This window comes from Eublepharis macularius, chromosome 1 (genome assembly GCF_028583425.1).
Source record: "Eublepharis macularius isolate TG4126 chromosome 1, MPM_Emac_v1.0, whole genome shotgun sequence".
NCBI lineage: Eukaryota > Metazoa > Chordata > Lepidosauria > Squamata > Eublepharidae > Eublepharis > Eublepharis macularius.
The window spans coordinates 232,528,947-232,550,760 of record NC_072790.1 but is presented as its reverse complement, the minus strand read 5'-3'; the positions used below and the strand labels follow the sequence as shown (position 1 = coordinate 232,550,760).

Here is a 21,814-nt window from a genome sequence, read left to right as displayed (position 1 = left end):
CAGTCTACTGAAGCGGATGCAGGAATACAATTTTGTCGGTTTTCATGGTGCCGCTCTGCTCCTGAATATCCCCACGAGTTTAGATGGTTTTAAAAGGGAATTAGGTACTTCCTGGAGGACGGAATCTGTTTTGATAGGGTGTCTTTATCAACCCCGTATCGGAAGTTGCTCTTGCCAAAATTCCCTCTACTGTACAACTGTAGAAGCAGGAGAAAAATGGGCATCGACAATGAAACAAAACAGATTAGGATTAAAAGTGAGCCTTCGATCTGGAAAGGTTAAATACTTACAGTGTGTGCACAGTCCTGCCACAAGAACTGTGCAAGATCAGACTAGAGGACCGTCTAGCACCCAGCAGTAGTCAACCCATGCGTGAGATGCCTTAAAAAAGGGAAAATAGACAAGGAGGCGGGATTGGATTGCGAATTTCTGCAGTTGTGCACTGCAGCCTTGAAATCTCTGAATGCTCACTACTGCCTCCTCCCCTCTTTACTACTCCTCCCAAAAAATCAGGCCAAGGTTGAAAAGCAGAGGACATATCTAAGAAGAATTAGGAACACTGCCTCCTTTGTACTGATCTCTCTCACACACACCCATCTCAGAAGGACGGTGTAGATGTGAGAAAGGTGCAAATAAAAGTGATGAAAATGCTCAAGCGACTGGAGGTTTGTCTCTAGAAGGAAAGGCTGAAGAGCTGGTGGGGGGGGGGTCAGTTTAGGAAACAATGACTTGGGATGGGGAGAACGGCATGATAAAGAGGTTTGTCAAAGCATGCATGGTGGGAATAAAAAAAGAATGTCTCCTACAAGACTAGAACTTGGGAATCCCCCAATGACACTGATGGCTTAAAAAAGGAATTATGCATATTCATGGGAAGAAGGTCCATCAGTGTTACTAGCAGTCATCACGAAGTAGTCCTTCCATGTTCAGAGATTGTGTACCTGAGTGCCAGTAGCTGGAAGCAAACAGCCAGGAATTTTGTCCTTGTGCCTGGTTTGTGGGCTTCTTGGAAGTGGCTGGCTGGCCGCTGTCGGAAACAGAATGTTGAACTAGACGGACCTTTGGTGTATTCTACCTGGGGTCTTCTTATGTCCAGTTCGAAGCACCTGAACATCTTCTCTTTTTGTGTGTGTACTTTTCTTCCCCCCCAGGGGATCAGATAATGAGTGCTACAATCTACTTTGACAACCTGCAGTCTGGAGAAGTCACAGAGATCCTAAAAAACGTGGGCCACCACACCGTAGGCCTTCGGCTGCAAAGGAAAGGAGACCGGTCTCCATTGCCGGGACAGACTTGGTCACACGACGTGTTTACCTCGAGGAGTCCAGAGGTTGTTCTGGTGAGTAAATGGCATAGAGGAGATTAAGGGAGGAAGCACCGGGTGTGTATACTAAAGAACCTTAGGCACTTGAGCCTGGATTGTTCCTTCAATTCTTGGTGTTTTGGATGTTCTGGATATCAGAGTCAGTGAGAATATATCGCTCTTCTTAAGATTTCAATTGGTGGTCCTTATGGTACTTAAGAGGTTTACCTATATGATTTAAATATGTTCTATGTATTCTGTTGATACCTGAAAGACTTTTGCGGTTGGTAGTTATTATTTTTGTGTGCATTTTGGAATAATTAACTATAAATGACAATTCAAAAATGATTGTAATGATTCTTTATTGTTATTATATCACAGTTTAGTCTGTTATTTGAGTAAGTTGATCATGGCACATTTTCCCCTTGGCTATTGCTTTCCATGATTCTCTCTTCTTTGCTTCCACTAGTTGACTCCAAGGCAGCTTCATATGTTCATAAAATAAATATTCATTTTTTGTCACAAGTTATACAGTATAACTATTTTCAAATAGGTATATATATCTAAAGATAGATTTAGAGTTAGAGGTATAGATCCTCTACCATAAGTTTACAATAAGTAAACCTCTACCATGGTATAGATACCATAAGTTTACAATAAGTTTGACATCACCAAATCATTTCCTTTCTTTTCCAGAGCGGGGACGATGAAGAGTACCGACGGATTTACACAACAAAAATTAAGCCACGCCTTAAATCAGAAGATGGTATGGAAGTTGAGCACACGGGAACCCAAAGCAGAACCATCACAGTCACCAAGAGAGTTACCGCATACACCGTTGACGTAACAGGGCGTGAAGGCGCCAAAGACATTGACATCACCAGCCCCGAATTCAAAATTAAGATTCCAAAACATGAACTCACCCACGTATCCAAAGCAGAGATTGAAACAGAGCCTGGAAAAACTGTGATCAAGATCCCACATGGAGATCTGTCAGGGAGAACCGTATTTACGCATTCTGGACCAGCAACAGAATCACCCTCTAGGAAGTTGGACATCGGAGTTCCTGATATCCGCATGGAAAAACCCACAGTGGGGACAACTGATATTCGCATCTCTGGGCCTCATGTCGTAGGGATGGATCTGAGAACCCAGACGGACTTTAGGCCATTAGAAGGCTCGGAAGCTGGTTTTCATATCACAGCCCCTGAAATAAATGGGAAAGGCCCCCGAATTCATGGTGGACTCACAGGCCCAAAAGTTGATATTCCTGTGTCAAGCATTGAAGGCAGCATTACAGCTCCTGATCTCAGTGGTGAGAGCAAAGACAAAATAACATTTCCTGCAATGAAAATGCCTAAATTTGGCATATCATCGCCGGCTTCTTACTTTGAGGCTCCTCAACTTGATGTAACGGCCCCATCAATGACACTCAAAGGCCCAGAGGGTTCTCTGAAAGGGCCCACATGTACAGTGGGAGGACCTGGACTTGTACAGCCAAAGGTGGATGTGGGCCTAAAAGGACCGGACTTGAAGGGTGGAGTGAAAGTTTCCCCTCCATCTTTGGCAGGCCCCAAGGTTGATATCAAAGGGCCCAAGGTGGATCTTGGGGCTCCGGACACCGGACTTGAAGTGGGTGGAGGAAACATTAAAATACCCCACATGAAACTACCTAAATTTTCTTCGTCAGACCCCACAGTGGCTGTGACTGTTCCTAAAGGGGGAATTGATATCTCAGGACCCAAAGTGGATATTCAGTCTCCAAATGTCAGTATTGATGCACACGTGAAAGGACCCAAGTTCGGCAAGCCTGAAATGGTCGGTCAGATACCCAGAATCTCTATGGCCGATGTTGACTTGAACCTCAAGGGCCCCAAAGTGAAAGGAGCCATGGATATTTCAGGGCCAAAATTGGAAGGAGGCTTGAAAGGGCCTGGCATGGATGTTAAGGGTCCCAAGCTAGATATCAAAGTTCCAGATGTTGACCTCGGGGGTAGCTTAAAAGGTCCCAAAGTCTCTATGCCATCCTTGAAAACATCACCAGTAAAAACAGCTTTGCCAGATGTGGACTTGAATTTGAAAGGGTCAAAACTAACTGGAGATGTGGATGTTTCCATGCCAAAGATAAAAGGTGACATCAAGGGGCCCCAGGTTGATATCAAAGGGCCCAAAATGGACATAGATGCTCCTGCCATTGGCATCAAAGGCCCCGGTGGACAACTGAAAGGTCCACACATCAAAATGCCAGAAATGTACGTCAAAACTCCTCAAATATCCATGCCAGACATCGACCTGAACTTGAAAGGTTCTAAAATCAGGGGGGATGTGGAAGGAGAACTGAAAGGCCCAGCTGTCGCTATCAAAGGCCCCAGATTGGACATCGGTGCACCAGATGTTGAACTTCAAGGACCAGAACTCAAAATGCCTAAAATGAAACTGCCTAAATTTGGTGTGAAAGGTGAAGTCCCCACTGTTGATGTCACTCTTCCAAAGGGAAATGTAGGTGTTTCAGACCCTGGAATAAAAATAGAAGCTCCTAGTTTGGACATCAAAGGCCCTGGAGGACAACTGAAAGGTCCCCATGTCAAGATGCCAGAAATGCATGTCAAAACTCCTCAGCTATCTATGCCAGACATCGATTTGAACCTGAAAGCTCCCAAAATCAAAGGGGATGTTGATGTTTCCATTCCAAAAGTGGAAGGAGAATTGAAAGGCCCAGCTGTCAATATCAAAGGGCCCAAACTAGATGCCAGTGCACCAGATGTTGAGCTCCAAGGATCAGAACTCAAAATGCCCAAACTCAAAATGCCCAAATTTGGCATGCCAGGCTTCAAAGCAGAGGCCCCTGATGTAGATGTCAGTCTTCCAAAGAGTGGCCTTGAAATTTCAGGTCCCAAGGTGGGCATAGATGCTCCGAGCTTGGACATTGAAGGACCTGAAGGCAAAATTAAAGGTCCGAAATTCAAGATGCCTGGTCTAAATATTCAGGCACCAGAGATCTCAGTACCAGATGTGGACTTGAATTTGAAAGGGCCCAACGTAAAGGGTGATGTGGAACTTTCCATGCCAAAGATAAAAGGGGACATCAAGGGGCCCCAGGTTGATATCAAAGGGCCCAAAATGGACATAGATGCTCCTGCCATTGGCATCAAAGGCCCCGGTGGACAACTGAAAGGTCCACACATCAAAATGCCAGAAATGCACGTCAAGACCCCTCAGATATCCATCCCAGACATTGACTTGAACTTGAAAGGCTCAAAAATCAAGGGGGGTATGTCCATTCCAACGGTAGAAGGAGAAATGAAAGGCCCAGCTGTTGATATCAAAGGGCCCAAACTGGATGTGGGCATGCCAGTAGTTGAACTTCAGGGACCGGAACTCAAAATGCCTAAAATGAAACTGCCTAAATTTGGTGTGAAAGGTGAAGTCCCCACTGTTGATGTCACTCTTCCAAAGGGAAATGTAGGTGTTTCAGACCCTGGAATACAAATAGAAGCTCCTAGTTTGGACATCAAAGGCCCTGGAGGACAACTGAAAGGTCCCCATGTCAAGATGCCAGAAATGCATGTCAAAACTCCTCAGATATCTATGCCAGACATCAATTTGAACCTGAAAGCCCCCAAAATCAAAGGGGATGTCGATGTTTCCATTCCAAAGGTGGAAGGAGAATTGAAAGGCCCAGCTGTCGATATCAAAGGGCCCAAACTAGATGCCAGTGCACCAGATGTTGAGCTCCAAGGACCAGAACTCAAAATGCCTAAACTCAAAATGCCCAAATTTGGCATGCCAGGCTTCAAAGCAGAGGCCCCTGATTTAGATGTCAGTCTTCCAAAGGGTGGCCTTGAAATTTCAGGTCCCAAGGTGGGCATAGATGCTCCAAGCTTGGACATTGAAGGACCTGAAGGCAAAATTAAAGGTCCCAAACTCAAGATGCCAGAAATGAATATTAAAACTCCTAAGATCTCTATGCCAGACATTGATTTGAACCTGAAAGGGCCAAAAGTGAAAGGGGATCTGGATATCACTATGCCAAAAGTGGAAGGTGAATTGAAAGGTCCTGGAATTGATATCAAGGGGCCCAAAGTTGATGTTGATATGCCAGATGTCGATCTTCAGGGTCCTGAAGGAAAGCTGAAGATGCCTAAGTTGAAAATGCCGAAATTTGGCATGCCTGGCTTCAAAGCAGACCTTCCTGATGTAGATGTCAGTCTTCCAAAGGGTAAAATTGATGTTTCTGGTCCCAGAGTAGACATTGAAGGCCCTGACTTGGATGTTGAAGGCCCAGAAGGGAAAATTAAAGCCCCCAAATTCAAGATGCCAGAAATGAATATCAAAGCTCCTAAAGTATCTGTGCCAGACATTGACCTGAATTTAAAAGGCCCCAAGCTCAAAGGAGATGTAGATATTTCTGTTCCAAAGTTAGAAGGTGACATCAAAGGTCCTGAAATTGACATCAAAGGACCTAAAATGGATATAAATGTCCCAGATGTTGATCTTCATGGGCCTGAAGGGAAGCTGAAAATGCCGAAATTCAAAATGCCAAAATTTGGAATGCCTGGTTTCAAAGCAGAAGGCCCAGATGTAAAACTTCCAAAGGCAGACGTTGGTATTTCTGCACCTAAGCTAGACATCGAAGCTCCTGAGTTAGACATTGAAGGACCTGAAGGGAAAGTTAAAGGTTCCAAGTTTAAGATGCCTGACCTAAATATACATGCACCCAAGCTCTCTATGCCTGATGTAGATTTGAATTTGAAAGGCCCTAAACTGAAAGGGGATATGGATATTTCTGGGCTGAAGATAGAAGGTGAACTGAAAGGGCCTCATGTCGACATTGAGGGTCCTAACGTGGATGTCGACATACCTGATGTGGACCTGGAGTACCCCGAAGGGAAAATCAAAGGTTCCAAATTTAAGATGCCAAAACTAAATATTAAGGCTCCTAAAATCTCTATGCCTGACATAGATCTGAATCTCAAGGCCCCCAAAATGAAAGGTGAAATGGATGTGACTGTTCCAAAGATTGAGGGTGAACTGAAAGGAACCAGCATTGATGTCAAAGGCCCACAGCTGGATGTTGATCTCCCAGACATTGATCTTGAAGGTCCAGAGGCCAAGCTGAAGATGCCAAAGATGAAACTACCCAAATTTGGCATGCCTGGGTGGAAAGGGGAAGGTCCGGATGTTGATGTGAGCCTTCCTAAAGGAGGCTTAGACATTTCGGGACCAAACGTGGAAATTGGTGCTCCTGATGTTGAGATGGAAGGCCCTGAAGGAAAAATAAAAGGACCCAAATTTAAAATGCCTGAAATGCATTTCAAAACACCGAAAATCTCCATGCCAGATATTGACTTGAATTTGAAAGGCCCTAAATTTAAGGGAGACTATGATGTTTCTGTGCCCAAACTGGAAGGAGAACTGAAGGGTCCTGCCCTTGATATCCATGGACCCACAGTTGACATAAGTGGTCCAGATGTTGATCTGCAAAGTGGGGGAAAATTGAAAATGCCAAAATTAAAGATGCCCCATTTTAGCATGTCAGGCCCCAAGCTTGAAGGCCCTGATCTAGATGTGAGTTTGCCGAAAGGAGAAGTCGACATTACAGGTCCGAAAATAGATGTGCAAGCTCCTGAATTAGATATTGAAGGCCCTGAAGGGAAGCTGAAAGGTCCCAAATTTAAGATGCCAAAACTCAATCTCAAAGCGCCTAAAATCTCCATGCCAGATGTAGACTTGAACCTCAAGGCACCAGGAGGAAAAGGGGAGATGGATGTCACTCTTCCAGATATTGAAGGCAATCTGAAAGGACCCCAAGTTGACATCAAGGGTCCCACGCTGGATGTCGAAGCACCTGACTTTGATTTACAGGGCCCTGAAGGAAAACTGAAAGGACCTAAATTTAAGATGCCAGATATGAACATCAAGGCTCCCAAAATCTCTATGCCAGATATTGATTTAAATCTGAAAGGGCCTAAATTCAAGGGTGATGTAGATATTTCAGCACCCAAGCTAGAAGGTGAATTGAAAGGTCCTGCGATTGACATCAAAGCCCCCAAACTGGACATCTACACACCAGATGTTGAGCTACAGGGGCCTGAAGGGAAACTGAAAATGCCCAAATTAAAAATGCCCAAATTTGGAGTTCCTGGTTTCAAAGGCGAAGCCCCAGATGTGGATGTCAGCTTTCCAAAAGCAGATATTGAAATTTCTGGTCCCAAGGTTGACATTGAAGCACCAAGTGTGGACATTGAAGGCCCAGAAGGAAAAGTGAAAGGGCCAAAGTTTAAGATGCCCGAGATGCATTTTAAAGCTCCCAAACTCTCCATGCCAGATGTTGACTGGAATTTGAAAGGTCCTAAATTTAAGGGAGACTATGATGTTTCAGTGCCAAAGCTTGAAGGTGACCTGAAAGGACCAGAAATTGACATCAAGGGTCCCAAGCTGGATATTGAAGCACCAGATGTTGACCTTCATGGGCCTGAAGGGAAATTGAAGATGCCGAAATTTAAAATGCCCAAGTTTGGAATGCCAGGTTTTAAAGCTGAAGGGCCAGATGTGGACGTGAGCCTTCCCAAAGCAGACCTTGATGTTTCTGTTCCTAAAGTTGACATTGAAGCACCAAGCGTGGACATTGAAGGACCAGAAGGAAATCTGAAAGGGCCAAAGTTTAAGATGCCAGGAATGCACATCAAGGCCCCAAAAATCTCTATGCCAGACATTGATTTGAACCTAAAAGGACCTAAAATCAAGGGTGATGTGGATGTTTCAACCCCCAAACTAGAAGGTGATTTGAAGGGACCAGAAATTGACATCAGGGGTCCCAAGCTGGATATCGAAGTACCAGACGTTGACCTTCATGGCCCTGAAGGGAAGCTGAAGATGCCTAAATTCAAAATGCCTAAATTTGGAATGCCTGGATTCAAAGCAGAAGGCCCAGATGTGGACGTAAGCCTTCCCAAAGCTGACCTTGATATTTCTGCACCAAAAGTTGACATTGAAGCACCAAGTTTGGACATTGAAGGCCCAGAAGGAAAAGTGAAAGGGCCAAAGTTTAAGATGCCTGATATGCATTTTAAAGCCCCTAAACTCTCCATGCCGGATGTTGATCTTAATTTGAAAGGCCCCAAGTTGAAAGGAGAATTTGATGTTTCTGCTCCAAAACTGGAAGGTGACTTGAAAGGTCCAGATGTAGATATCAAGGGCCCCAGACTAGACATTGATGCTCCTGACGTTGAGATTGGAGGCCCTGAAGGAAAGTGGAAAACTCCTAAATTCAAGATGCCAGAAATGCACTTCAAGACACCCAAAATCTCCATGCCAGATTTTGATTTGAAAGGTCCTAAAGTGAAAGGAGATGTGGATGTGTCTGTACCAAAGGTGGAAGGAGATCTGAAAGGCCCTGATGTTGATATCAAAGGGCCAAAATTGGACATTGATGCTCCTGACATTAACATTGAAGGGCCAGAAGGAAAATGGAAAAGTCCTAAGTTTAAGATGCCAGAAATGCATATCAAGGCTCCTAAGATTTCTATGCCAGATATTGATTTAAGTCTCCGAGGCCCTAAGGTCAAGGGTGATATGGATGTGTCTGTACCAAAGCTGGAAGGTGAGCTGAAGGCCCCAGAAGTGGATATCAAAGGACCCAGCTTGGGTGTTGATCTTCCTGATGTTGACCTAGAAGGGCCTGAAGGGAAACTGAAAGGTCCAAAATTTAAGATGCCTGAGATGCATTTTAAAGCTCCCAAAATTTCCATGCCAGATTTTGACCTAGGCTTCAAGGGTCCTAAAGTGAAAGGGGATATAGATGTTTCTCTACCAAAGGTAGAAGGGGATCTAAAAGGACCAGAAGTTGATATCAAGGGTCCTAAAGTTGATGTGGATATTCCTGATGTTGACATTGAAGGACCAGAAGGAAAACTGAAAGGTCCCAAATTTAAGATGCCTGAAATGCATTTTAATGTTCCTAAAATTTCCATGCCAGACATTGATTTGAATTGGAGAGGCCCTAAAGTTAAAGGGGAAGCCGATATTTCTGTACCTAAACTTGAGGGTGACTTGAAAGGCCCTGATGTTGATATCAAGGGTCCTAAGCTGGATGTTAATGTTCCTGATGTTGAAATTGAAGGTCCTGAAGGGAAATGGAAAAGCCCCAAATTTAAGATGCCTGAAATGCACATCAAAGCACCCAAAATATCTATGCCAGATTTTGACTTGAACCTCAAGGGCCCCAAACTGAAGGGGGATGCAGATGTTTCTTTGCCAAACTTAGAGGGAGAACTGAAAGGAACAGATGTTGATATCACAGGCCCCAAGTTAGACATTGATGCTCCTGATGTTAATTTAGAAGGTCCAGGGGGAAAGGTTAAAGGCCCCAAATTTAAGATGCCAGAGATGCACATCAAAGCCCCCAAAATTTCAATGCCAGACATCAAAGCCCCCAAACTCTCAATGCCAGATGTTGATTTGAATTTGAAAGGCCCTAAACTGAAGGGAGATGTTGACATTTCAATCCCAAAACTAGAAGGTGATCTGAAAGGCCCAGAAGTGGATGTCAAGGGGCCAAAACTGGACATTGATGCTCCTGGGGTTGAGATTGAAGGCCCTGAAGGAAAATGGAAAGGTCCTAAGTTTAAGATGCCTGAAATGCACATTAAAGCACCCAAAATCTCTATGCCAGATTTTGATCTGAATCTGAAAGGTCCCAAATTGAAAGGTGATGTGGATTTTCCAAAACTAGAAGGTGATCTGAAAGGCCCAGACATTGATATTAAAGGTCCTAAGTTGGATGCAGATGTTCCTAGCATGGACATTGAAGGTCCAGAAGGCAAACTGAAAGGTCCAAAATTCAAGATGCCTGAAATGAATATCAAAGCCCCCAAGATCTCCATGCCAGATATTGATCTGAATTTGAAAGGACCCAAGTGGAAAGGAGATGTGGATGTTTCACTACCAAAGGTGGAAGGTGAATGGAAAGGACCTGACATTGACTTAAAAGGACCCAAGTTGGACATTGATGCACCCGATGTTGACCTTCATGGCCCAGAGGGCAAACTGAAGATGCCAAAGTTCAAAATGCCCAAATTTGGAATGCCCAGTTTCAAAGCGGAAGGTCCTGAAGTTGATCTAAATCTCCCAAAAGGAGACATTGACATATCTGCTCCGAAGGTGGACATAGAAGGCCCTGAATTGGACATTGAAGGTCCGGAAGGCAAAGTTAAAGGCCCTAAATTTAAGATGCCAGAAATGCACATCAAAGCACCCAAAATCTCCATGCCAGATTTTGATCTCAATTTAAAAGGTCCAAAACTCAAGGGGGATGTGGATGTTTCTGTTCCCAAGTTGGAAGGAGACTTAAAATGTCCTGATGTTGACATCAAAGCCCCCAAACTGGACATTGATGCACCAGATGTTGAATTACATGGACCGGAAGGGAAACTGAAGATGCCAAAATTCAAAATGCCCAAATTTGGAATGCCCAGCTTCAAAGGGGAAGGTCCTGAAGTTGATGTAAATCTCCCGAAAGAAGACATTGATATTGCTGCTCCAAAGGTGGACATTGAAGGCCCTGAGTTGGACATTGAAGGTCCAGAAGGCAAAATTAAAGGTCCCAGATTTAAGATGCCAGAAATGCACATCAAGGCACCCAAAATCTCTATGCCAGATGTTGACTTGAATTTGAAGGGGCCAAAATTGAAAGGAGATGTGGATGTTTCACTACCAAAGGTTGAAGGTGAATGGAAAGGACCTGACATTGACATCAAAGGACCCAAGATGGACATTGATGCACCCGATGTTGACCTTCATGGCCCAGAGGGCAAACTGAAGATGCCAAAATTCAAAATGCCCAAATTTGGAATGCCCAGCTTCAAAGGGGAAGGTCCTGAAGTTGATGTAAATCTCCCGAAAGGAGACATTGATATTGCTGCTCCAAAGGTGGACATTGAAGGCCCCGAATTGGACATTGAAGGTCCAGAAGGCAAACTGAAAGGTCCAAAATTCAAGATGCCTGAAATGAATATCAAAGCCCCCAAAATCTCAATGCCAGATATTGATCTGAATTTGAAAGGACCCAAGTTGAAAGGAGATGTGGATGTTTCTCTACCAAAAGCAGAAGGTGAATGGAAAGGACCTGACATAGACATCAAAGGACCCAAGCTGGACATTGATGCACCCGATGTTGACCTTCATGGCCCAGAGGGCAAACTGAAGATGCCAAAGTTCAAAATGCCCAAATTTGGAATGCCCAGCTTCAAAGGGGAAGGTCCTGAAGTTGATGTAAATCTCCCGAAAGGAGACATTGATATTGCTGCTCCAAAGGTGGACATTGAAGGCCCTGAATTGGACATTGAAGGTCCAGAAGGAAAAATTAAAGGTCCCAGATTTAAGATGCCAGAAATGCACATCAAGGCACCCAAAATCTCTATGCCAGATGTTGACTTGAAGGGGCCAAAATTGAAAGGAGATGTGGATGTTTCACTACCAAAGGTTGAAGGTGAATGGAAAGGACCTGACATTGACATCAAAGGACCCAAGTTGGACATTGATGCACCAGATGTTGACCTTCATGGCCCAGAAGGCAAGCTCAAAATGCCCAAATTTAAAATGCCCAAATTTGGAATGCCCAGCTTCAAAGGGGAAGGTCCTGAAGTTGATGTAAATCTCCCGAAAGGAGACATTGATATTGCTGCTCCAAAGGTGGACATAGAAGGCCCCGAATTAGACATTGAAGGCCTGGAAGGCAAAGTTAAAGGCCCCAAATTTAAGATGCCAGAAATGCACATCAAGGCACCCAAAATCTCTATGCCAGATGTTGACTTGAACTTGAAGGGGCCAAAATTGAAAGGAGATGTGGATGTTTCACTACCAAAGGTTGAAGGTGAATGGAGAGGACCTGACATTGATATGAAAGGACCAAAGTTGGACATTGATGCACCTGATGTTGACCTTCAGGGCCCAGAAGCCAAATTGAAAATGCCAAAATTCAAAATGCCTAAATTCAGCATGCCAGGTTTCAAAGGGGAAGGCCCTTCAGTGGATGTGAGTCTTCCCAAAGGGGAATTGGAAGTATCTGGCCCCAAAGTAGACATTGAAACACCTGATTTAGAAATTGAAGGCCCTGAAGGGAAAATCAAGGGTCCAAAGTTTAAGAAACCTGAAATGCACTTTAATGTTCCAAAAATCTCAATGCCAGATATTGACTTGAATTTGAAAGGCCCAAAACTGAAGGGAGATCTAGAAGGTGATATTAAAGGTCCAAGCGTTGAATTGAAAGGGCCTGACATTGACTTGGAGACTCCAAAAATTGAAATTGAAGGAAAGCCAAAGAAATCAAGATTCAAGCTTCCCAAGTTTAGCTTTTCAAGCTCTAAAGGTCACACCCCAGAGGTTGATGTAAAGCTTAAAAAACCAGATGTTGATATATCAGGACCCAAAGTCGATGTTCAAGCTCCAGATGTTGATGTCCATGGGAAAGCAAAAGGTCCTAAATTTAAAATGCCTTCCTTGAACATTTCTTCACCTAAAGTTTCAATGCCTGATGTGGAATTAAATTTAAAAGGGCCTAAATTAAAAGGCGACTTGGATGTTTCTGTACCAAGCCTGGAAGGAGATTTGAAAGGTCCTGATCTTGACATCAAAGGCCCCAAGGTGGACATTGATGCACCAGATGTTGATCTCCATGGACCAGAGGGCAAACTTAAAATGCCCAAATTTAGAATGCCCAAATTTGGTATGCCTGGCTTCAAAGGAGAAGGTCCTGAGGTGGATGTAAATCTTCCCAAAGCAAACATTGATGTTTCTGGTCCCAAACTGGATGTTGAAGCTCCTGACTTAGATATAGAAGGGCCGGAGGGGAAGATCAAAGGCCCCAAATTGAAGATGCCAGAAATGCATTTCAATGTTCCCAAGATTTCTATGCCAGACATAGATTTGAACTTGAAGGGACCCAAGCTGAAAGGAGATATCGATGTTTCAGCACCAAAGTTGGAAGGGGACTTAAAAGGCCCTGATGTTGACATCAAGGGCCCGAAACTGGACATTGACCTACCTGAGGCTGACATTGAAGGCCCAGAAGGAAAACTCAGAGGGCCCAAGTTTAAAATGCCCGACATGCATTTTAAAACACCTAAAATCTCCATGCCAGATTTCGACTTGAATCTGAAAGGCCCCAAAGTAAAGGGAGATGTGAATGTTTCAATTCCAAAACTGGAGGGTGACCTCAAAGGGCCGGAAGTAGATATCAAAGGTCCCAAAATGGATGTTGATGTTCCTGATGTTGATATCGAAGGGCCTGATGGAAAGCTAAAGGGACCCAAATTTAAGATGCCTGATATGCATTTTAAAGCTCCCAAAATCTCCATGCCAGATTTCGATTTGAATCTGAAAGGCCCTAAAGTAAAGGGAGATGTGGACATATCTGTGCCAAAGTTGGAAGGTGATTTGAAAGGCCCTGATGTTGATATCAAAGGACCGAAGTTGGATGTGGAGATGCCTGATGTTGACATCGAAGGTCCAGAAGGAAAATGGAAAAGTCCTAAATTTAAAATGCCAGAAATGAACATAAAAGCCCCTAAAATCTCTATGCCTGATGTGGATTTCAATCTGAAAGGCCCCAAGCTGAAAGGAGACCTAGATGTTTCAGCACCTAAACTGGAAGGGGATTTGAAAGGACCAGAAATCGACATCAAGGGTCCCAAGCTGGATATTGAAGCACCAGACGTTGACCTTCATGGTCCTGAAGGGAAGCTGAAGATGCCGAAATTCAAAATGCCCAAATTCGGAATGCCTGGTTTCAAAGCAGAAGGCCCAGATGTGGACGTGAGCCTTCCCAAAGCAGACCTTGATGTTTCTATTCCTAAAGTTGACATTGAAGCACCGAGTTTGGACATTGAAGGCCCAGAAGGAAAAGTGAAGGGGCCGAAGTTTAAGATGCCTGATATGCATTTTAAAGCCCCCAAATTCTCTATGCCAGACTTTGACTTGAATCTGAAAGGCCCTAAAGTGAAAGGAGATGTGGACGTGTCTGTGCCAACACTGGAAGGTGACCTGAAAGGTCCAGATATAGATATCAAGGGCCCCAAACTAGACTTTGATGCTCCTGATGTTGACATCGAAGGTCCAGAAGGAAAATGGAAAAGTCCTAAATTTAAAATGCCAGAAATGAACATAAAAGCCCCTAAAATCTCTATGCCTGATGTGGATTTCAATCTGAAAGGCCCCAAGCTGAAAGGAGACCTAGATGTTTCAGCGCCTAAACTGGAAGGGGATTTGAAAGGACCAGAAATCGACATCAAGGGTCCCAAGCTGGATATTGAAGCACCAGACGTTGACCTTCATGGCCCTGAGGGAAAATTGAAGATGCCAAAATTCAAAATGCCCAAGTTTGGAATGCCTGGTTTCAAAGCTGAAGGGCCAGATGTGGACGTGAGCCTTCCCAAAGCAGACCTTGATGTTTCTATTCCTAAAGTTGACATTGAAGCACCGAGTTTGGACATTGAAGGCCCAGAAGGAAAAGTGAAAGGGCCGAAGTTTAAGATGCCTGATATGCATTTTAAAGCCCCCAAATTCTCTATGCCAGACTTTGACTTGAATCTGAAAGGCCCCAAAGTGAAGGGAGATGTAGACGTGTCTGTGCCAAAGTTGGAAGGTGACTTGAAAGGCCCTGATGTTGATATCAAGGGACCGAAGCTGGATGTGGAGATGCCCGACGTAGACATTGAAGGTCCAGAAGGAAAATGGAAAAGTCCTAAATTTAAGATGCCAGAAATGAACATTAAAGCACCTAATATCTCCATGCCTGATGTGGATTTCAATCTGAAAGGCCCCAAGCTGAAAGGAGACCTAGATGTTTCAGCGCCTAAACTGGAAGGGGATTTGAAAGGACCAGAAATCGACATCAAGGGTCCCAAGCTGGATATTGAAGCACCAGACGTTGACCTTCATGGCCCTGAGGGAAAATTGAAGATGCCAAAATTCAAAATGCCCAAATTCGGAATGCCTGGTTTCAAAGCAGAAGGCCCAGATGTGGACGTAAGCCTTCCCAAAGCTGACCTTGATGTTTCTATTCCTAAAGTTGACATTGAAGCGCCGTGTTTGGACATTGAAGGCCCAGAAGGAAAAGTGAAGGGGCCGAAGTTTAAGATGCCTGATATGCATTTTAAAGCCCCCAAATTCTCTATGCCAGACTTTGACTTGAATCTGAAAGGCCCTAAAGTGAAAGGAGATGTGGATGTGTCTGTGCCAACACTGGAAGGTGACCTGAAAGGTCCAGATATAGATATCAAGGGCCCCAAACTAGACATTGATGCTCCTGATGTTGACATTGAAGGTCCAGAAGGAAAATGGAAAAGTCCTAAATTTAAAATGCCAGAAATGCACTTTAAGGCACCAAAAATCTCTATGCCAGATATGAACTTAAACCTGAAAGGCCCTAAAGTAAAAGGAGATGTGGATGTTTCTGTCCCAAAGATCGAAGGAGATTTAAAAGGTCCTGAGATTGACATCAAAGGACCTCAGATTGGTGCTCCTGATATTGATATTGAAGGACCAGATGGGAAACTGAAAGGTCCTAAATTTAAAATGCCTGAAATGAATATCAAAGCTCCAAAAATCTCCATGCCGGATGTAGACTTCAACCTGAAAGGCCCAAAATTGAAAGGGGACATGGACTTGGACGTTTCACTCCCAAAGATGGGAGGTGACTTGAAGGGACCGGATGTTGATATAAAAGGGCCAAAATTGGATGTTCAGGTACCTGATGTTGAGCTGGAATGTCCTGAAGGAAAGCTGAAAGGTCCGAAATTTAAGATGCCTGAAATGCATTTTAAAACACCGAAAATCTCCATGCCAGATTTTGACTTGAATTTGAAAGGTCCCAAAATGAAGGGAGACCTAGATGTGTCTGTGCCACAGGTTGAAGGTGGTTTGGAAGGACCAGATGTCAATATTAAAGGGCCAAAACTGGACATTGACACTCCTGATTTTGACCTCAAGGGTCCAGAAGGGAAACTGAAAGGCCCCAAGCTTAAGATGCCTGAAATGCACATTAAAGCTCCCCAGATCTCCATGCCTGATATAGATCTCAACCTGAAAGGACCTCAGATGAAAGGGGATTTAAAAGGTCCAGAAATTGACCTCAAAGGCCCTAAAGTTGACATTGGTACTCCTGATGTTGATATTCATGGCCCAGAAGGAAAAGTAAAGTTTCCCAAAATGAAGCTCCCCAAATTTGGCATGCCTGGGTTCAAAGGAGAAGGACCTGATATGGATGTGAATCTGCCTAAAGGAGAATATGGAATGTCAGGTCCCAAAGTCAACATTGAAGGTCCCAGCTTGGATATTGAAGGACCAGAAGGACAACTCAAAGGCCCCAAATTCAAAATGCCTGAAATGCATTTCAAGACGCCCCAAATCTCTATGCCAGAGATCGACTTAAATCTGAAAGGACACAAGGTGAAAGGTGATATGGATATTCCCAAGATTGAGGGCAATTTAAAAGGTCCGGGGATTGATATTCAAGGCCCAGGAATTGAGGCAAAAGGTCCAGAAATTGACCTGGAGTGTCCTGATGTAAATATTGAAGGGCCAGAAGGAAATGTTAAACTCCCCAAATTTAAAATGCCAAAATTTGGGTTTGGAGCAAAAAGCCCCAAAGCAGACGTAAAATCTCCCACTGTGGACATCTCTCTTCCAGAAGGCGAATTGAATGTTGAGTCTCCTGATATCAACCTATCTGGCAAAGGGAAGAAAAGCAAATTCAAGATGCCCAAAATACATATGAGTGGGCCTAAGATTAAAGGCAAAAAGGCTGGCTTTGATGTGAGTGAAGAGATGAGTGCAGGTGTGAAATCACCCGATTTAGAAGGAAGTCTCTCTGCCCCAGATGCATCACTAAAAGGGGACATTAACATTAAGTCGCCCAAGGGAAAGAAACCTATGTTTGGGAAACTCTCTTTCCCCGATGTCGAATTTGATATAAAGTCACCCATGTTTAAGGCCGATGCTTCTTTGCCAAAGGTGGAAGGAGAAATTGGGACACCAGGAATAGACGTTTCATTACCATCTGTAAAATCACCAGGTCTTGACGTTACTGTTCCAAGCGCAAGTGCCAATCTCCCCGATGTTAATATTGGAGGTCCTGATATCAATCTTAAGAAACCGAAGTTCAAACTCTCAAGTGGGCATGTAGACCTGGCTGGCCCCAAACTGGAAGGAGACATCAGAGTGCCAAGTATCGATGCAAATGTTGCTGCTCCGGACATCAGTCTGAAAGGTCCTTCAGTGAACCTACCGTCCGTGGACATTTCTGCCCCTACTGTCTCAGCTCCTGATCTTGATTTTAATTTGAAAGGACCAAAGCTAAAAGGTGATGTTGAACTCCCCAAAGGAGAACTGCACGGCCCAGAAGGGAAACTGAAGCTCCCCAAGTTTGGTTTGCCAAAGATCGGAAAACCAGGAGTGAAATTAGAAGGGTCGGAGGTGGATCTACAAGGACAACTGCCCTCGGCAAACATTGATGTTTCAGCCCCAAGTATCAAAGATGTGAAAGTTCCTGCAGTTGATGTAAACTTGAAAGGACCAAAATTAGGAGGAGACCTGGGTCTTTCGGGTGATGTGAAAGGCCCAACAATTGGAATTGGGATGCCAGATGCTGACATCGGTGGTTTTGAAGGGAAGTTTAAAATGCCAAAGTCCCAAGGTCTAGATGTCAGCTTGAATGCTCCAGACCTAGATGTGAAAGGACCGTCAATGAAAGTGACTTCTGGAGGCGGCATTTCTGCACCTGATCTTGATGTGAATTTGAAAGGACCAAAGATCAAAGGAGATCTTGGCATTTCTGGTGACATTAAGTCTCCTAAAGTGGCTGTTGAGGTGCCCAGCGTTAACTTGGAAGGGTCTGGCAGTGGAATTAAACTTCCTTCTCTTAAGCTTCCCCAGTTTGGCATCTCCAGCTCTCGTGGTGAAGGTTCAAACCTTGATGTGAATATTGCAGGACCACAAATCAAAGGGCCTGAAGTAGAATTCAAAGGGCCTAACATTTCTGTTCCAGCGGTTTCCACCTCAGACGTTGACTTGAACTTGAAAGGACCAAGCTTCAAAGGCGATGTTAATATTTCTGGTGACATGAAAGGTCCAAAAATTGAAGTACCGGGTGTGAAAGTTTCTGGCATGGACTGGGATGCTGGTATTCCTGATGTCAGTTTGAGAGGACCCTCACTCAATGTGTCAGCTCCCAAAGTTTCCGGACCAGACTTTGACATAAATTTGAAAGGGCCTAAGGTCAAAGGAGATCTTGATGTTTCTAGAGATGTCAAAACTCCAGAGCTAAGTTTCGGCATGCAAGGGGCAGGAGGCTTTCAGGTTTCTGGACCAAAAGGGGGTGGTGATCTGAAAGGTCCCAGATTAGAACTCAAGGGTCCTTCTGTTGGGGTGAAGGTTCCACAAGGCCATTTCGAAAGCCCATCTGGAAAAGTGTCGTTCCCTAAGATGAAAATACCAAAGTTTGTGGTAACAGGGCAGGAGTTGACAGGAAGGGAGGTTGGGGTGGACGTTGATTTCCCACAGGCACCAGAAGCAAGTCTTCCTGCTGGGACAATGAATGTTGAACTAGAAGAGCCTGACATTAAGCTTAAGAAATCCAAAATTAAAATGCCAAAGTTTGCTTTCTCCAAACCGAAGGTCAAAGGCAGCGTTGGGTCCCCAGAAGTCTCTGTTTCAGGGGGTGAGGGAGAGCTAAAGGCTAGTTTGGGTTCTTTGGAGGGTGACTTGGAAGTAGGTGAAGCAACTGCCTCTCCCAAAGGGAAATTCTCCTTTTTTAAGACCAAAAAGTCACGTCACCGGTCATCGTCCTTCAGCGACGAGCATTCCTCACATTCGACGCCAACCGGTACTCTGGAGCACGAGAGCAAGCATGCCAAACTGAAATTTGGTACCTTTGGGGGGATAGGGTCAAAATCTAAAGGTTCTTATGAGGTAACAGGAAGTGACGATGAGGGAAAGACGCAGGGGAGTGGAGTGTCGCTAGCGTCCAAGAAGTCTCGGCTGTCTTCCTCCTCGAGTAACGACAGCGGGACAAAGGCTGGATTTCGAATGCCAGCAGTAGAGTTGACTGTGGCAAAGAAGAAAGAATAAAATCAGGGGCGGGGAATCTCATGTACATATTGTCTGTGTATATATATCTCTTTACCTTCTGTGTGTGTATATAAATTTTACTAGCTTGAAATACTCAGCAATAAAATAGGTGATGCCCAGTGAAATAGTAGGCCTTAACCGAAAAACGACTACTGTTTTACTGTGATCAGGGAGGTCTCCACCAACACGTTTCTATCTTCCATAGATATATATCTGACAGAAACTGGTACAGCTGCTCTTTTGGTTAAGTCCTAAATGGCGGTATGGCAGTTGAAAGCCCAATCAATTTCTAAGAATGCACTACTCCACTTTCCCACAATGCACTGCGCCCACAAGAAAACCGTGCCAAATCAAACAGCAGAAAGACAAAGACTGCTTGGTGAATCAGCTGTAGCTATTTAAATTAATCAGTATAATTTGTGTCAAGGCTAATTCTGAATGACTTACCCATTAAAGAGGAAGGGCCAGGATCTTATATGATATTTAAAGCTGGGCCTTGAGGAAGATGGATGTACAGTTCCTCAGATGTATTTTGGAAGTTTTCTCTTGTGTTCAGAATTAGGGTTTGCGCTTTGTATGCTGAGAGCTTTACGTTTACTTTAGCAAGCTTTTTTAAAAAAATATATTTTTTTCATTTTGGTGAATATCTTCAGTGTTGATCTGCTATGGAAAGATTTCCATTTAATGACGTTGTTGGCTTTCATTTGCGGGGGGGGCTGAAATTTCTATCGTTAAAAATGGATGTAATGAAAGGAAAACACTGTAAAAGTATATAGATGCAACTGAGATGTGTCAAATTTGAATCTCACAAGATTTGTATTGTCTCAAAATGTTTTTATTAGCTGGGAAAGGGGCAGAAAAATGTCAGACACCCATGGTTTAATTTAATTTAAGTTTTGCTGGGTAAAAGAATATTTTGCTAAAATAATTGAAAGCTAACTGTGTACATTCTGACATCATCTTAGTTGTTTCCGTATATTTGACATTCTTTGTATTATAAGGCAGAACTTTCTTTTAGTTGTGGTGCAAAGATTCTATTTGCTACTCTAGTCCCTTCCACCCTACAGATATTTGTCATCTGTTTGTTAACAAATGTATCTCAATTTAAAACACAAAACAAAACAAGAAAAGGAAAGGAAAAATCTTTCAGCACTTTAAGGCAAATTAGTTGAGAATGTAAGGAGACTGGTCTTGTAAAATGCAAATAAACTGTTCATTAACCTTTGACTTCCTGCGGCTTTTCTTTCCCAAGGTTCCAGACCTCTCTGTTCTTAAAAGCAATTTTCATTCCTGGGAAAAAGCTGGGAGAACCTTAATGGAACTCCAGTATTCAAAGGCAGTCTGCTATGTTGGATATACTAGCAATAAGTATCCTGGGACGGCCATCGCCTTCACATCCTGTTTGTAATGTCAGGAACTACAGACTGAATTGTGTTCAGGCTGTCATGCATTGAATGTAACCTAACAAATCACTGGACCCTGGACTAAGCTGCTTCGAGACACTATGTAAAGGGATAAACAGTCAAGACCAATAGGTAAGATGGGTAGCTGTGTTGGTCTGCAGTAGAACAGCAGGATTTGAGTCCAGTGGCACCTTAGAGACCAACAAGATTTTCAGATGGCAAACCAACATTGCTCTACAAGATAAACTTAAATATTAGGAAAATATATTAGGAAAACCTTCAACAATCCACATAAGTTTGGGGTTCCCAGATGGTTTCAACAAAAATACTGGGATGTGAAATTCACCCGAATACTCTACATCTGTGTAGGAACAACTGGAGGACTGCTTTGCAGTTGTCTGATTCTGCGTTGAACATCATGATGACTAACAACTGTTTTTTGGGATTCTTGAGTCTGGTGATAAGAATTCCTGAGCAGCAAGTGGGGCTGCCAACGCTAGCTTGAGAAATTCCTGGAGATTTGGGGGTAGGGCCCAAGGAATTTGGGGAGGGGAAGGAATTCCACATGGAAATGATATTACGTCCTGTGTGAAAAGAGCTCCTCCAACTCCACCCCTTCCTGTACGGTCACTTCCTACCACCAGAATTCAAATTTTTAATTTGATTTCAATTTTCCACCTCGTTCTCAAGGCCTGCCTTAACATTCGTATAATTCCCCTCTGCCTTTTTCTCCCACCTTACATCATTTGTAGGCTTCCATATGCATATTTTGTATGCCGTATATTCTTTTTGATATTCAACATTTGTGCTGGTATAACTGACTGCTATCCACCGTGTTCCGCTCAACTTTAAAAACGGCCAAAAATTCTCTTCAGGTTTTTCTCAGTGCTGAGAAGAAAAATCCACTCAACTCATAGGAAAGTATCAGTCAATAGTTGTTCCGTCCCTCTATCGAACCCCAACTGGCCTCTGTTTTTACAGT

General features: G+C 43.7%; 1 protein-coding gene across 1 annotated transcript in view; it reads left to right on the top strand.

The window, feature by feature from the left end:
- Window positions 1–20,656, top strand: part of AHNAK (AHNAK nucleoprotein) — a 68,303-nt gene extending 47,647 nt beyond the window's left edge. The window contains exons 4-5 of the mRNA XM_054992575.1: window positions 1,152–1,339; window positions 2,000–20,656. Of these exons, the coding sequence (XP_054848550.1) occupies window positions 1,152–1,339; window positions 2,000–19,429 (17,618 nt within the window). The 3' untranslated portion in view covers window positions 19,430–20,656. The remainder of the gene's footprint in view (window positions 1–1,151; window positions 1,340–1,999) is intronic.
- Window positions 20,657–21,814: the final 1,158 nt, after the last annotated feature.